We start from the raw sequence: 15631 nt of genomic DNA, 5'->3' as shown, positions 1-15631 counted from the left end.
CCCAAGGATTATAATTTATTCTACTATAAAGACACACGAATTCATGTTTACTGTAGCACTGTTCACGAAAGCAAAGACTTGGAACCAACCTGCCCATCAATGATAGACTAGATAAAGAAAATATGGCACATATACACCATGGAATACTATGCAACCATAAAAAAGACGAGTTCATGTGTTTTGCAGGGACATGGATAAAGTTGGAAACCATCATTCTCAGCAAACTAACACAGGATCAGAGAAAACCAAACATTGCATGTTCTTACTCACAAGTGGGAGTTGAAAAATGAGAACACATGGACAGAGGAAGGGGAACATCACACACTGGGACCTGTTGGGGGGTGGGGGGCTAGGGGAGGGATAGCATTCGGAGAAATACCTAATGTAGATGATGGGTTGATGGGTGCAGCAAACCATCACGTCACGTGTATACCTATGTAACAAACCTATTCGTTCTGCACATGTCTCCCAGAACTTAAAGTATAATTTAAAAAAACATGAATATTATTCTCATTAGCTACCTTACAAGACTGTTGTATTAAATGATGTATTTTGTGGAAAAAAAAAAAAAAAGCCTGGGCATAGTGGTTCACACCTGTAATCCCTTTAGGAGGCCAAGGTGGGCGCATCACCTGAGGTCAGGAGTTTGAGACCAGCCTGGCTAATATGGCAAAACCCCGTCTCTACTAAAAATACAAAAAATTAGCCAGGTGTGGTGGAGGGTGCCTGTAATCCCAGCTACTCCGGAGGCTGAGGCAGGAGAATCACTTGAACCTGGGAGGCGGAGGTTGCAGTGAGCAGAGATCGCACCATTGTACTTCAGCCTGGGCAACAAGAGCAAACCTCTGCCTCAAAAAAAAAGAAGTGTGTTCTTGAGGTCAAAGGTGCCTCATATAATACCAGGGAGACTAAGCACATGGCTGATGATAGAAAGGGACACAGACAAACGTCTCACTTTTTAGATGTTTGGAAAAGACTTATTACTCAAGTAGGAGTAGCCAGAAAACCTCAAAAAAGAGCTCTAGGGGGCCCAGAAGCAGAATCAGATGGAAGTCAAGTACAGAGTTCTCAGAAAGTCCAAGAGAAAAACACTTGCTGGGTATATGTAAGCCTCTTTCTTTAGAAAACTCAGCAAGATTCATTTCTTGAATGAATTAATAACCTCAATTTCAACCACTTGTATGTACAGACTGTAGGTGTGCAGATGTGTGCAACTGCCTACATGTGCATTATGATGTGTATATGTATATTTACATATAAATACAATGATGCATTTATATAAAGGTATCCATTTGGCATACATACCTACGCATATGCAGTGTAAGTCTGGATTATTCTCCGACCATATACAAAGATTTTGCTTTGCTGTCTAAAGGCTCAATGCAACGAATGGCATGGAAAGGGCTCTATTTTCGAGGGGGAAGCAATAGAGAAATGCTGAAGGCCTCGAATAACCTGTGATGGGGTCCCACGAAAGCCACCGGGGACAGCACCAGTAAGCTTATTACTCCTGCCTCAGACAGGGGACTTCAAAGAATAACTTAAACCCTTTCTCCAGAAATAATCAGGAAGGATCTTATTTTATTCTTTGAGGTTACCACATTCTGCTTTTCAAAATCAAATCCACAGCAGTTTATTGGTAATGTCCCACATTTGCTGCCCCACGTTGGCAGCTGTGAAAGCCAAAGAAGCATAAGACCTGATTCTTGACCTCAGACAATTTACAGTTTAGCTGTGGAGGTAAGACAGGGACACAGTATTATGTGGCAATTGAAAGTGTAAATATTATAGATGTAGAAGAAGAGGGTGGTAAAGAGCTTATTCTGGAGTACAGGAGTCAGTGAAAAGTAATTGTTCACCTGGTAATAAGGGAAGGTCTCTGTGAGCAAAGTCAAAGACTACAAATGTAGGATGGCTGGGAGATAGACAGATAGATTCATAGATAGATACGAATCTTTACCATCCTCAGACATCCACCAACTTGGTTGTTTAGGTTGTAGGGCTTACATAAGAAAGAGTGTTTAATAGATAACTCTGAAAATATTTGAGCCTTAGATTCAGTGAGTGAGGAAGGGTGTCATTATTTAATATTCTCCTTACATTCACCTACCTCTTCTGCAGCTGCAGCTGACTGAGGACTTGGTTCTTTATATCACCCACTGTTCATGAGGATTCTCTGGAGAAATTTCTTGCTGGTCTCAGTATCAAGAAAGGGAGATCTTTTGAGCAATTTTGTTTTTGGTCTTGATGTGATAGGAACTGAGTTTTAGACAAGGCCTCTCTTTAAACTTGACTGCTAGAAATGCAGGAGACAAATTTTGGTACCACTTGTAGCAAGGGTATTGGACTCTAGGAGATGCATTTATTTTGAATGATGTTCATTTTTTTCTCCATCTTCTGTGCCTTATTTTTCATTTCACACACTTCTTTTTGTAGGTTATATGCTCTTATAAGCTATCTTGAATTCTGTTTTAAGGACAAGGTAGCATATAAATATAAGGAAATATATAAATGAAATAGAGGAAGCCTTTCAGGTCCAGAACATTGTGGCAGGAAAGACGGCTATGACTGTGGCTAGAGTGATGGTCTGTGGTCGTGATAATGAGTGTGTTATTAGGGCAGTGCAGCAGTGATTACAAGGAGTCAGACAGACCTCAGTCCAAGTCAGAGCTCTGTCTGCTGTTTATTAGTTGTGTGATCTGAGGCATATTATTCTCTAAACCTTCATTTTCTCATCTTTACAACAGCGATCTCTTTGTATCAGGGAGGGTGGATTAAATGAGGTAATGTATAGAAAGCACTTAGCACAAACTGCACTCAATCATTAGCTACTGAGATTATCAGCACTATCATTTGGACAAGCAGCGGGTGGGCCGCCCGTCTTGGCCAGGTCTTCTGCGCGCACTGACGTTGTAGGAAAGCTGTCCCCACGTCTCCCACATCCACCGACGCCAGGCAGCCGCGTCTGGGCCCCATAGGATCACGCCTGCGGAGCGCACCTCCACACGGGCAGCCCTCGTCCAGGGCGCAGGGCACACGTCTACGGCCCAGTCCTGAGGACGGCTACCTAGAGACCCCAATGCGCAGGTTAAGGCTACTTCACAACTGTCTTTCCGTTCCTTCCCCCGGCCGGACTCCGCGCTCTGATAATATAGAGAGGCCCGCGAGGCCACAAGGCGTCTGCACTGCAATGTCCTGAGCAGCGGCCGCACGCAACGGGGTGGAGGCTGCGGGTTGGCTGCGAGAAAAGAGGTCCCATGGGAGCCGCTAGGCGCAGCCCGTTTCCCGGGCTCAGGTGGAGGTCGCCGGGCACAGGTGCCTTGCAAGGCGCGGGCGGGGTAGCCGGGAGCCCGCTCCCCTCCCAAGTACCCTGAGACTTAACCCTTTGGCCGAGAGAGGTGGACGGCGGGCCGGGGTGAGAGAACCGCGCGAGGCGCAGGGTCCGGGCGCCCGCGGGAAGGGGCAGGTTTCGGGGAAGCGGCAGGTTTCGGAGAAGCGCGGCGGGGCGCTGCACGTTTCCTGCAGCCGCCAGCATCAGCGTGTCAGGTGGTTGCCGGGCGGGTGTGAGCGCGCGCGCGAGGCAGAGGGGGCGCGCTCGCACAAAGTTTGTGCCTGCGGTGCGCCTCGGTCGGGCTCGCCGGGCTCGTGGGCCGGCGGGCGGCCGGAGCGACGAGGCCCGAGGGGAGAGGGCCAGCAGGCGGCGGCGGTGGCGGCGGGGGCAATGCGCCGCGCCCCGCCGAGCCCGTCCCGCTGCGCTAGGTGAGCCGGCTCCGGGAGCGCGGGCCGCGGCCATGGGCACCCTGGGCAAGGCGAGAGAGGCTCCGCGGTGAGTAGAGGCGGCCGTGGCCCTCGGGAGCGCCTATGTCCTTTCTTGAGAGAGAGGCCCCTGCCCGCTGCCCCCACACGCCGAGGGAAGTTGAGGGCGGAGGGGGGCCGGGATCGGCCGGAGTCCGGGGACCCCAGCGCGAGGGGCGGACGTGTCCGGAGCGTCCGGCGCGCTGCGCCCAGGGTTTTGGGGAGGGAGCTGGGGCTGAGGGGTGGTGGAGGGGCAGCCGCGAGGCCAGAGTTCGCCCGGCGAGATTGGCTAGGGCCGAAGCTCTTCGCGGAGCCAGCGCCCGCCTGCCGACCTCCTCCCCCACATCTCGCCGCCCGGCATCGGGACTCCCACTCGCGGACTTTCCGCGCCGCCCGCACCTGCTGGGGCACGGGGGCTCCGGCTGCGCCACCTGGCGGCCCCTCCCGGCCCTGCCCAGAACGGCCGACGGCGCTTGCTGGGAGCCCGCAGAGGTGGCACCGCTTGGTCGCCCCTGCCTTAGAGAAGTTTCCAGATCTGTGGGTCGGCGAAACATATCGCCTTCCGGATGGGAAGCTGCACTCCTCTGCCCCTCACTATGATTCCAGAGAGGGTCCTGGATAACAGAAGTTGAAGAAAGAGGGGCAGTGAGTGAAAGGACTCTTAGCCAGGCAGCTTTGAGTTTGTAGCGAAAGGACCAGAACTGGGCACCTGCCTGGACAACGGCCTGGCCTCGGCGTAGGGCCGGACAAGGTGTGCACTTCACAGCTCCATTCACATCGACACTGATGGGACTGCGCCTTGCACCGCCATGCCCAGTAGCGGCAGGAAGCTTGCGATGCTGGACTTTTCGTGCTTGCCATCCCCAGAACGAAGGGTTCTTGGCCCTGTATGCACGCCCTGCCCCTCCCCATCCATGTATCCCCTGAGGGCCCACCGCTGTACTTGGAACTAGATTTAGAGGGAGCAGTTCAGTACATTAAATTGAGTATTATAAGGGGGAGAGGATGGGACTCAGTCCACACTAGAAGCGAAGAGAGTCACCTTCCACGACAAAGAAAGTCATGGAAGTTACAGTTCCCTTACTCCATTTCATGCCTTATTTCTAGGCTGGATCTCATAAAAAGCTCAGTCTGAAACTGACCTCCACTGAGATACCTGTGCCTGGAGAGGATTTCACCTAAACCAGTTTAGAGTTTTAACAGTCTCCTTCAGCAAACCTATGGGGATTTGGTCACTTTTAGGCTCGGAAAACATCTTCGAGTTAATTTGTTTCTCTTGGGGTTTTGTTTTTTAATTTGCAAGAAAATATTTGGCTACTTTTTTTTATATGCCTTTACAGACTTAGAGGCCATTTATTCTATGGATTGTTAAAACACCCTTCGACCTGCCTGTAATGAAGCATTTTATAAATCTTTGCCTACCACCATTTCACCAGAAAAGGCAGAATGATTTGAGGATTTTTTTTACAAGGCAACCAGTCAAGAGACTGTACACCAAGAAAGCCAGGTTTCCTAGTCTATGATGCAAATAATCCCCATCTTCTTAGAACTCTTAGGCTGCACTTTGGCTTTTAATACTTTCTCTTCTCCCTGGTTTCTCATGCCCTAGCCCTCTGAGTCTCTCTGGGCTCCATACTTCCCACATAGTTTTGTCACCCTCTCTTCCCTTTTACTAGCCTATACTGTACCCTAATCCCTCCTAGTTCTGGTAAAAGCATCCACCTTCAAGAATCCCCCTTGTAAAACAAAGTGATTTCTCTTACTGGTGACACTAGGAAACATGACCAGAATTAGAAAACAGGGCAGGATTAGGAGTCTTGAATGGTCAATGACACCAACCAAGAAAGAAAATGGAATTTTCCTTGGATCAGTAGCCACCTCTCCTCCACCCCTAGCAGGAAGAACTCTGTCTGTAGATACAAACTCTAGTTGCAGTTGCCTCCAGGATCTAGAGAGAAGTATTGTGAAAAGTCTGAGAGAAAGACTTCCACAATGAATGAATTTTTTTTTTTTAATCTTTCCCCTACTCTCCCTTTGGTGGAGGTCTTAATGGTGACAATGGCAGCAGCTGGGGCAGAAAGCTGACTAATCCCAGCCGTGGATATGTAGCCCCAGGTTTAGAGAGTTGTTAGTGCTTCCAGGAAGGGAAGGGAGCTCACCTGGGGAGCACAGCATGGGCCACAAGGGGCTGGCTTCTAGCCTATCTCTGCAGTGGTGACCAGGCACGTTGCCCATCGAATTCTGGACCTCCACATCTATGGAGGAGGAGTTTGGAAAATGACCATAAAAAATCTGTCCAACTCTAGGGACCTGAGGACAGTTCTGAGGGGCCTGCAAAAGGAATATGGGCTGAGATTCAGCCTTTACATTATCAGCTATGCTTTTGAAGGATTTTACTTTCATTTTAAATTGAATTGGCCTTTTCAGCCTCTCTGTGATGGTCTACAACTAACCCTGATGTTGTGAAATGTGCAGAGTTCCAGGCACAGTAAATATTTATTAAATGAATAAAGCCAGAGAGGTGCTGGGTACAAATCTCAGATTGATGATATATGAGTTTTATCATGTTGGCTGTGCTACTTTCCCTTTTTAAGATTTAGTTCAGCATCATGAGATGGGGATAACATCCTTCTGAGCTGTTAGCCTACGTGCCATAGCATAGGCACTCAATTCATGTCACCATCATTATTTTGTTTTCAGAGACCGATCAGATTCTGGGGCTATCCCAGGGCCAGTAGAAAATCAATTATGGCCAGACAGTTGAGTCCTGTTGACTTGATCTTTCAGTAGTTACTGCCCAGGGTTAGCAGATGTCCGATAACCAATTGTTGACTCCATTTCACTAGATCTGCACCAGATCAGAATAGAGGCCAGCAGCCACTGCACACCAGCACTCTGGAGCTAGTTTGAAACAACCTGAAGGGCCAGAGTGCCCCTGCACAGGTCCAGCTGCATACTGAGTGGCCCCATAGTTAAGTTCTACACCATCTCTTAGCAGGCTGGTTTCCCAAAACCCATGTGTGCCTAGGATTTTATTTTGATCTAAGCACTTACTCAGCCCCTTTGATGGAGATTCTATCTTGTCAGAGCAGCTTTCCTAGACACTCTCCCTCAAACTGCCTCTTTCTTCTCTGGGAACACCAGGCTTCTTACTCTTGACACTCATAGAACATTTATTTAACATTTATATAGCTGTCTTTTTATTATCTTGGTCTAATTTCTCAGCTAGAGTTTTGTATTGAGGAACTTCTAGACTACCTTTATGTAACAACAGCAACTAATATGTAATGAGTGTATAAAGTATGTTCACCTGGACTAGCTCACTGTGGTTCTCTCTGGCCAATCACAATGCCTTACTCATAGAAGAAGCACTTAGAGGTTAATTGATGACATTATGCATTTATAATAATATATAGTGAGTAAAGTTACAGTGCTGAGGTATGTATTTTTTCTTTTTCTCTTTACTGCTTTGGTAGTAAACTGTGAAATAACCAAAGCCACAGTAGAGAGAGGAGAATTAACTGAATGCTCAAAAGAGTTACTAGCAATACTCATCACTATTAAACCATAAAGATTATAGATATGGATCTGAGTGTGTATGTGTAGTTTTTAATGGAGAGGACAGTAAACTTCCCAAATCGTTTTGCAAAATGAGTTGTACAGATGAGGTCGTGACCAGAGATAAAGCTGCATGTGAGTGGATGAAAGCCCACTGGGCTCTTAAGCCATTATTAGATCCAAACTTGCTTTTTTACGTTGAGTTCTGGAACAACACTCTCACAGCTCTGCTCTCTGTTTTAATCATTTAAGGACCCAAGAAAGGATTTGAAAAAATGATGTTTAGTAACAAAAATGACTCATAACGGTTACCTGTATTATCAGCCGTGAAAAACAAGATCTTAAAATCAACCAAGATTTGTAAGACAGGCAGGACTCACTTAAAACGTAAACACCACGACCATCACCCCTCACTTCCTTCACATGGTTCCTCAGTCTTTGACTTCTCCCCTGACATTCTTAACTCTGATTCTGAGGCTGACTGACCTTGTGTAGTATCTCAGGTATTGCTCAAAAAGAATGAAGTTAGCCCAAGATGAGACCAGTGTAAACAATTCTTAAGATTCAAGTCAGTGGCTTAGAAGCTGAAAAAATATATATATTGCTGGGAGCTCACGACTACCAGGATAGTCTTACCTCTGCCATTCCCCTTCAGGAACCGGGAGACAGTAGGACAGAGCAATCCTAATGCCAGGATCAAAAGTCCTAGTTGCAACCCTGAAATCTCACCTTTGCTGGGGAGATGTCTCTTTAACAGCCAACCAGTCTGTTTGGTGCATTTGCCAAGTGGGAGGGGTATGTCTTCTATCAGCCCAGCTCCTGAGATTAATTGTCTTATCTCCATTCCCTTCCACTCTAATCTGCCTTCAGAGTGTGGAGCTGCCAATTTGTCCCCTCACTGCCTTCTCTCTTTCCCCAGGAAACCTTCCCATGGCTGCAGAGCTGCCCCTAAAGCAAGACTAGAGGCAAAGCCAGCCAATAGCCCCTTCCCCTCCCATCCCAGCTTGGCCCAGATCACCCAGTTCCGAATGATGGTGTCTCTGGGACATTTAGCCAAAGGAGCCAGCCTGGACGATCTTATTGACAGCTGCATTCAATCTTTTGGTGAGTTGGCTAACTGCCCACAGGCATAAAAATCACTCTATTACTTTGTTCTTTAAAAGTGCTTTACAGAACAGCAATCTAGATTGTATTTTGGCTTTAAAAATAGCTTTTGAGCCTTTGAAATGTTGGAGACAGTCTGCAGAGCCTATGGCACATGACTATGTGGGTGTAATAGGTCGTGATGAGAAGTGCAATTTTAAAGTGAGAAAAGTTACTGAGGAGAGTTTGCATTTCCATTTTTCTTAGGATGGAGGTTTTTCTTGTGATGAAAAGTATCATAAAATTATATTGTGTGTCTGGTACTTTGAGCCTTTTCTGTCCTAGCATTCTTCAGGCACATAAAGACTGTTACATGAGCAAACTTTGTTATCAAACAGAAATTGGAATCATTTGGAGGAATAAAGTCCCAGTAATTCTCCTTGCAATCTGGAGGGTAGCTGTGGTGGAATAGGAAAGGACTGGGTAAAGCCAGGAGACTTGTGGTGAGAAGACATTGGTTAATAAACGTTGCAATGCAGGGTCAAGGGGCTGGGAAATAAGTGTGGACACAAACATTTCAGAGGCCGCACTCTGTCAGCGCCTTTGCTCACCATGAGGGAGGCACAGCTTAGTGCAGTCGTCAAGCAGTTATCTGAAAAGATTTTTCAAAATGTTAAAAGCGTGGTCTTTTTTTGGATTTTTATTTGCGAAATAGTGATTGAAAAGTACTAAATATTTCCTCCCTTCCAAAAAATGATTAAAATTGATGGATTTCAATGAAATCATTGAATTCAAAGATTTCCAGCTTCGTGTTCCTCCTGTGGGCCCCTTTTCGTATCCCTGCGTCTCCCGCGGTGAAGCAGAGGAACCTGTGTGGCTCAGCTCAGCCATACCAACCCCCGCCAGCCCACCCCAGCCCTGGGAGCCTCCTGGGAAGCTAAGGGGAGGCTTCATCAGATCCCAGGCAGCTCAAAATCCATGAGATCTCAGAATGATGGACTAGTGACTGTGTGTGTTAAGTGTTTGCTCAGACCTTATGTATAGAATTGATAAACACTTGACATGTTAGGGATATTCATTTAGTACAATTTAGTACAACACTGAACAGTTTAAACTATTTCAAGATTGGTTTAAAGTAATGGTTCTCAAACATTAGTGTCAGAATCACACATGGAGGCTTTTTATTTTTTTTTAACACGCATTGCTGGGCTCCACCCCCAGAGTTTCTACTCTAGTAGGTCTGGGGTGGGGCCCAAGAATTTGCATCTCTAACAGGTTCCCAGGCGCTGCTGATGCACCTGACCCAAGAACCCCACTTCGCGAGTAAAGTGCTGTTTGTTGTCGACTTTAACTTGGAAAAGAGGAAGCATTTTTAGTATTACTAGTTTAGCATTAAATTTTCATTAGATCTTTATTTTATACTTCAATCTTATTTTACACCTATTTTACACTTTAATCTTTCAGTTAAGATGGATTTGGGAGCAGAATGAATGACTTTCTATTTGAAAATAATCTCCTTAGAAAATGTGTTGCCAGGAGATAAACTAGAGGGCAGTGGAGACCAGAGACCCGGAAGGCACGGCCAATGTCCAGCTGTTGTTCATCATGCACTGGGCTCGAGCTTCCTTCCCAACTTGAATAAGCTGCAAAGTTCCTTACACCGTCTCAGCAGTCAGATTTACTGGGCTACAGCAGGCCACTGTGACTATTTCCTGAATAAGGATTTTTATTCTTTCTGTTTCATTATTGAAAAAAGGGGGACCAGAAATGTATTTAGCATACTACCTTCCTTCCTTCCATGCCAGTTGAGCAACTGTCAGCTGAGTTCAAGACTGTTTTTCTAATCTTCAAAGAATCGTGATATCAACCTGAAAAATACATGACTGATTCTGAAATCCTTCCCCGCAAATAACCAAGCCTAATTCGATCCCCTCTATAGATCCTCCAAAGGCATTGACAGTATATTGTGTTCTGGAATATGTTGAACTGAAAAAAAGTGGCTTAAAATCCCAAAGCCTTAAAAGTCCCATTGAGTCTAGTAGTCTTTTTATTCATTATCAAGCAGCATTGATTAAGCCCTTAATTGTATCTGTTGCTGTGCTAGTCAGTGCTCAAGAAGAATTACAGCGACCAAACTGCCCCTTCCCTAAGAGCTTACGACACCTGAGAAACATACTATTCAGGAAAAAATATATACAAAGGACAGGGTGATAAATACTGAAGGCATCCAGGAAGAGTAAGTTTTTTATACCATGTAGAGTTTGAGTAAGTGCACTTCAAGGGTGAGGACACAGGTTAAGGAGAACAACCACCATTTGTTCAAGTTCCTCATGGGCCATGGAAATGCTGCGGGAAGTCAGTAAGGTAAGATATCAGGGTTTTGTGTATTATGTACTGCAGAGTTTCTCATCACAGTACATGAAAGAGGCAAAAAAGAAAAGATGGTCTGTGTCTGGAAGGAACAGAAGCCAGAACCTTTTGTCTGTCTCTCTTCTTGCTCTTTGGTTATCAGTTGACCCATCTGTGGGGCTGGGGCATGGAAATTGGGCTACAGCGGAAATGGAGCCAGGAATTAGCAGCAGACTTTGTGACAGAGAAAAACCCATGGCAAAATATGTATCAGTGCTTCTGTAGGTCTCTTTAAGAGGTGATATGACAATAGTACAGAGTAAGGCTAATGCTTCTCCTGAACCTTACCTTACTGGTTGTTTTCTCGGGTTTGTATAGAAAAGTGTTGCTTTAGATTAAAGCAATCTAGCTAGCTTTTTGTTAATGAGTTAAGATGTCTTCTCGTTTTAAACCCATGAAAAAGAAACAGTTCAGAAATGTTGGGGGGGATATTATTATCCAATTATTATTGGCACTCTTTTGCCTCAGACCGTAATTTCAGCTACTCCTCCCAGTAACTTGAATAAAAGAAGAAAAGAAACCTTTAAAGAGGAAGACTGAATAATTGTTAATTTAGTTTCTACTGTCTCTCAACCTTACCTTCTTGCTTTCAGGAGGTTTGAATTGGCTACAGCTGTGCTGTCCAATGCACTAGTCACATGTGGCTATTTTCATATACATTTCAATTAGTTAAAGTTAAATCAAACGTAAGATTTAGTTTCTAAGTCTCACTAGCCATAGGTGAAGTGTGCGGTAGTCACAAATGGCACCTACTGCTGAACAGAGTAGAGAGCATTTCCATTGTTGCAAAAAGTCAGTTGGACAGTGCTGGAGAGGGTAGATGGTTGACTCGAAGGAAAGAAGAATAGATTTTCTGAAAACTGTGGGATTTGCATTTTGCTAGCATTTCTAGATAAGAGTCTGAATATTGTTTAAAGCATCATGGGCATTCAGAAGTCTTACTGATGGCTGTCTCTTTAGCTTAACCATTAATTACCACCTACATTGTTCTCAGAAGAAGGACTTATATTGCTTTTAAAGTCAGTGGCAAGTGCATATAAATTAAAAGCACTTTTGAAGGCCTCTAGCAAGCCTCTCAGTGTTGCAGATCTGTAACTAGAAACTTAGGGCCTTGAGTCATAGTTCACTGCTTTAACCATGAAACATCCCACTCCCACCCTCTGTTCTAATCAGAGGTCATGCTTTACATTCTCAGCATATTATTGCTAGTTAATCCCCTCTTCAACTGAGCATAATAAGGGGAATCATCACAACCTGGTAACACTTATGTCAAATGTATGTGAATCACACCATCTGTTTCAGAGGTAGAAAAGACCTATGAGATCATCTGGGCTTTTAGTTTTTTTCCCTTTACAAGAGGGCTGCCAGCATTTGGGGCCAAATGGAAGGCTAAATTAACTGTTTAAATTAACAAAGCTCTTTCCTTGTTTCCCTGTCAATGCAAGACAACTTCTGACAGCACCAGAAAGAAAACTGCACACCTGCCTCAGAAAGGGATGCCCCGCCCCAACTCCACCCCAGCAAGCAGACCTCCTACTCCCAGTGAGATGTGGGAAGAAACTCATGTTTCATCCAACCTGTTAGTGTGAAGGGAAATGCTTCCTAATATCTTCTATTTATGGGCTATCTTATTTTTTCTTAGAGTTCCATTTGTATTGATTTTCTTTTATACTGAGAACAGCTCTGAAATAGGCAGGTCAGTTATTACCGTCTCCGTTGAACAAACAGGAAAACAAACCTTTGAGAACTGAAAGAATTTGCCTTGTGGCCCCAGTCTCAAGAGAGGACGTACTGCTCCTGTTCTCCTTCCCCTACTCCTAGTAGCCACTTGCAACCTCTGCTGCGGCAAGCCTGGATCTCTCTCCTAAGACAGGCCTTCCTACACTCAGGGGAGACCTGCATGCCACAGAGGACAGGCCTGCACCCGGCGCCCACCCTTCTGCAGTCCTGGTCTCTCCCCAGTTAGAAATGAAACTCCATTCAGTGTAAGAAATATTGATTGGACCTCATCTATATACCAGATGTCTGCCTGATATTCTCTGTTGAGCAAAGTGTGAATCAGTAAATTCCTGTATGAATTGTACTAGTGCTATCCAAAGACCTTCCAAGCTAGAAATACCCCAAAACTAATAGGTACGTTTTCTCTGCCGTGGAGCAGTGGGATGTTAAAAGCATTTTACAGGCCTCAGCTTATTGAAGGTAAAACATTCCATGTGTTTGTAAAATTGGAGCCACAAAAGGCAAACACACACTCAGGGCCATGGCACTCTCTGTGGCAAAGGAAAGATTAGGTATTTCTTGGCACTCTGGCAACTTGGTCTGTATACCAAAGCAAGGTGCCCAGAGGGCAACAGGAGCATAAGATCAGAAGCTAAGGGCCATGACATCACTGGGCACGTAGACCTAATAACAGGCAACACCAAGGAACAAGGTCAGTTGTAGTGTCAGGAAGGGCCCGAAGCCTTAGCCACTGTTGACACACCCTGCGTGAAGAACACAGCTCTCCCAGAAGCCTCCTCAGTGGAATCCCCCCAATCGCTGAGAGTTGTGGCTACAAGATTTCATGTGTAAAGGACGGTTCTCAGGGGCACTTGCATCCTGAGGCTTCTAGTCATCAGAGCAGCTCCCAGGCTGCTCTTCGCCCTCTAGAATGAATGTGCATTATTATAAGACTGGACACTATTTATTCCAAGGAGGTCTTTGTTGCATCTTTGAAGAACAGACATCACCAGTGCCCCAGGCTGGTTTGCCCTCTCATGAGCATAAGTTTCAGTGACTGGCAGGCCTGAGAAAGGAGGAGATGGGAAATCCCCTTCACTCATATCATGCTCTCCTGCTTGGCAGTGTTTATGGCAGGCCACTCTGTAGAGAACAGAGACAGCTTTAAAAATGCTTATGCATAAGTTAGACAGTGTCTGAGGAATTCTGAGCAGTTTAATTCGGTAAATCCATCCAGAGAGATGAGTTTTACTGCTGAGAGAGCTGGAGACAGGGAGGCAGACAGACAGTGGACTGACAGTAAACATGTACTGTAGACTCTGTGGGGTACTGAGCCTTTGCCTGACTTGACCCAGTTAATTCTCCCAACAACTCTATGAGGTGATTGTTATTTTGCTCCTTTAACGAATAGAGAATTGAAGCTCAGGGAAGTTAAATGGCCTGTACAAAGTGGTTCAGCTCATTAGTGAGAGAGCTGCTGAGAGGTGAACTCTGGTCAGTTTTTCCCCGAGGTTCGTGTTCTTTCTGCTCTTCCAGAGATTCTCTGACTTTGACATGAGGAATAACCATCAGGGAGTGTGTTGAACATTCAGATTCCTGACAGTCAACCCCAGAGACTGCCATTCAGCCAGCAGTCACTGCTTTTGATGGAGGTGACCCATGAACGGATGTTGAGAAATACTGTCCTAGAGCACACTTGCTTCCTAAACATCTCAGATCATGTTCTCAGGCATCCTAGGAAACCCTGAAGGGCACAAATCTTCAGAGAAGCAGTAGAGCACATAGATTTTTCAGCTATGTGAACTAGAAAAGCACATGGCGAAGCCAGCCTCTTGGAGATCTCTAGAGCAGTCCAGCCAGATCTGATGAGATGCCCTGCCTATGAACATGTCTGAAACCCTGGGAGTACTTCTATCAGATTTTCCTGCATTGCTGTCTCTTCTCAACTGTAGTAAGTCCCGCACAAAACATGCAGCCTGTCTTTTGGCTATGTAAATAGAATGTGGATGTCTGTTAACAACTACAGTTTGATTCTTTGCATTCAAAGGCCATATTCCTAGAGTACATTTCCACCTTTATTCAACACTCCAGTTTCCAGGGGTGCTGTGAGGATCTACTCTGTAACTCATGCCCCTCCCCCACGGGTCACAGGGCTATAGTAGTGGCTTAGCAGGGGAGGAACTGGGGAGTGCTTCCCATGAGTACTTACTCAAAAGTGCTAACAGATTATCTAAGGCAGTATGTTGACCTGAAGTTTATGAAGTCTGTAACGAAAACACCTGGGGAAACCGTGTGAAAGCAGAAACAGTCTGTTCAGTAATTGATAGAAACAGCTGTGTTGGACCCTGAGACTCCTGGAGAAGGTCATCTACAGTCCACGCCCCAGCCCTAGCCCACCTGCTGATGTTAGAACTTGTCCACTCCTGCCTGGAACAGTTACAGCTGCTGGACTCTGTGTCTTGTCCTGGAGTTAAGTGAGCTTTGGCTACAACCTAGTTGGGGTTGCCCTAGAGTGGCTGGGAGGAAGAGAACAGGGAAAGAGTGAGAATGTAAGCAGGGCCAGCTTCCTGGATATGCTGCCTCTGAAGGCCCATAGGTTCCCATGCTTGCTTTAATGCTGTCACAGTCTTGAAATTTTTAATAATTTTTGAACAAGGGGCCATGATTTTTAATTGCATGGGGTCCCACCAACTGTGTATTCAGAGGTCTGGGTGAGAGCCACAAGACCAGAGGGCAAAAATAATTTGCCATATGTTGAAGACACAGAATGATATGGATTTATGTCTTAATTTCTTTCTTCATGGAAAGAGGTAATTGTAAATAAAAAATGTTTCATTATCTTCTAGAAGTGGTGTGCTGGGCTTATACCAGCTCACAAGAGCAAATTGTTAAATTTTGGGGAATTTTGCAAGCTAGTTGTTAAACATAGCCGTGATTACAGATTAAGTTATACACACTTACAATTATATTAAAGACACAGATAAGAAATACTGAAAACTCACCACTTCCTAATTCATTACTACATTTTAATATTATCTTTGCTTTTGAGGTTATGTCTGTTATGTCT

The 15631-nt window shown here is 45.4% G+C and overlaps 1 protein-coding gene across 3 annotated transcripts in view; it reads left to right on the top strand.

Annotated features, from left to right (window-relative positions):
* Positions 1–3591: 3591 nt before the first annotated feature.
* Positions 3592–15631, top strand: part of RASGRP1 (RAS guanyl releasing protein 1) — a 74844-nt gene continuing 62804 nt past the window's right edge. For 2 of the 3 annotated variants that reach the window (XR_010342043.1, XM_064374837.1), the window contains exons 1-2: positions 3768–3826; positions 8273–8457. Coding sequence is in view for 2 of the 3 variants with exons in the window: in XM_064374837.1 (XP_064230907.1) it covers positions 3792–3826; positions 8273–8457 (220 nt within the window). In the remaining variant the exon portion in view is untranslated. Of the gene's footprint in view, positions 3827–8272; positions 8458–15631 lie in introns of all 3 variants that reach the window. The other variant, XM_012464965.3, reaches the window with a different exon arrangement.

Source organism: Aotus nancymaae, unplaced genomic scaffold, assembly GCF_030222135.1.
Source record: "Aotus nancymaae isolate 86718 unplaced genomic scaffold, 86718_ANA_hifiasm-v0.15.2.pri h1tg000011l, whole genome shotgun sequence".
NCBI classification, from domain to species: domain Eukaryota; kingdom Metazoa; phylum Chordata; class Mammalia; order Primates; family Aotidae; genus Aotus; species Aotus nancymaae.
The sequence above is the reverse complement of the archived record's forward strand: the minus strand, read 5'-3'. Positions and strand labels throughout refer to the sequence as shown.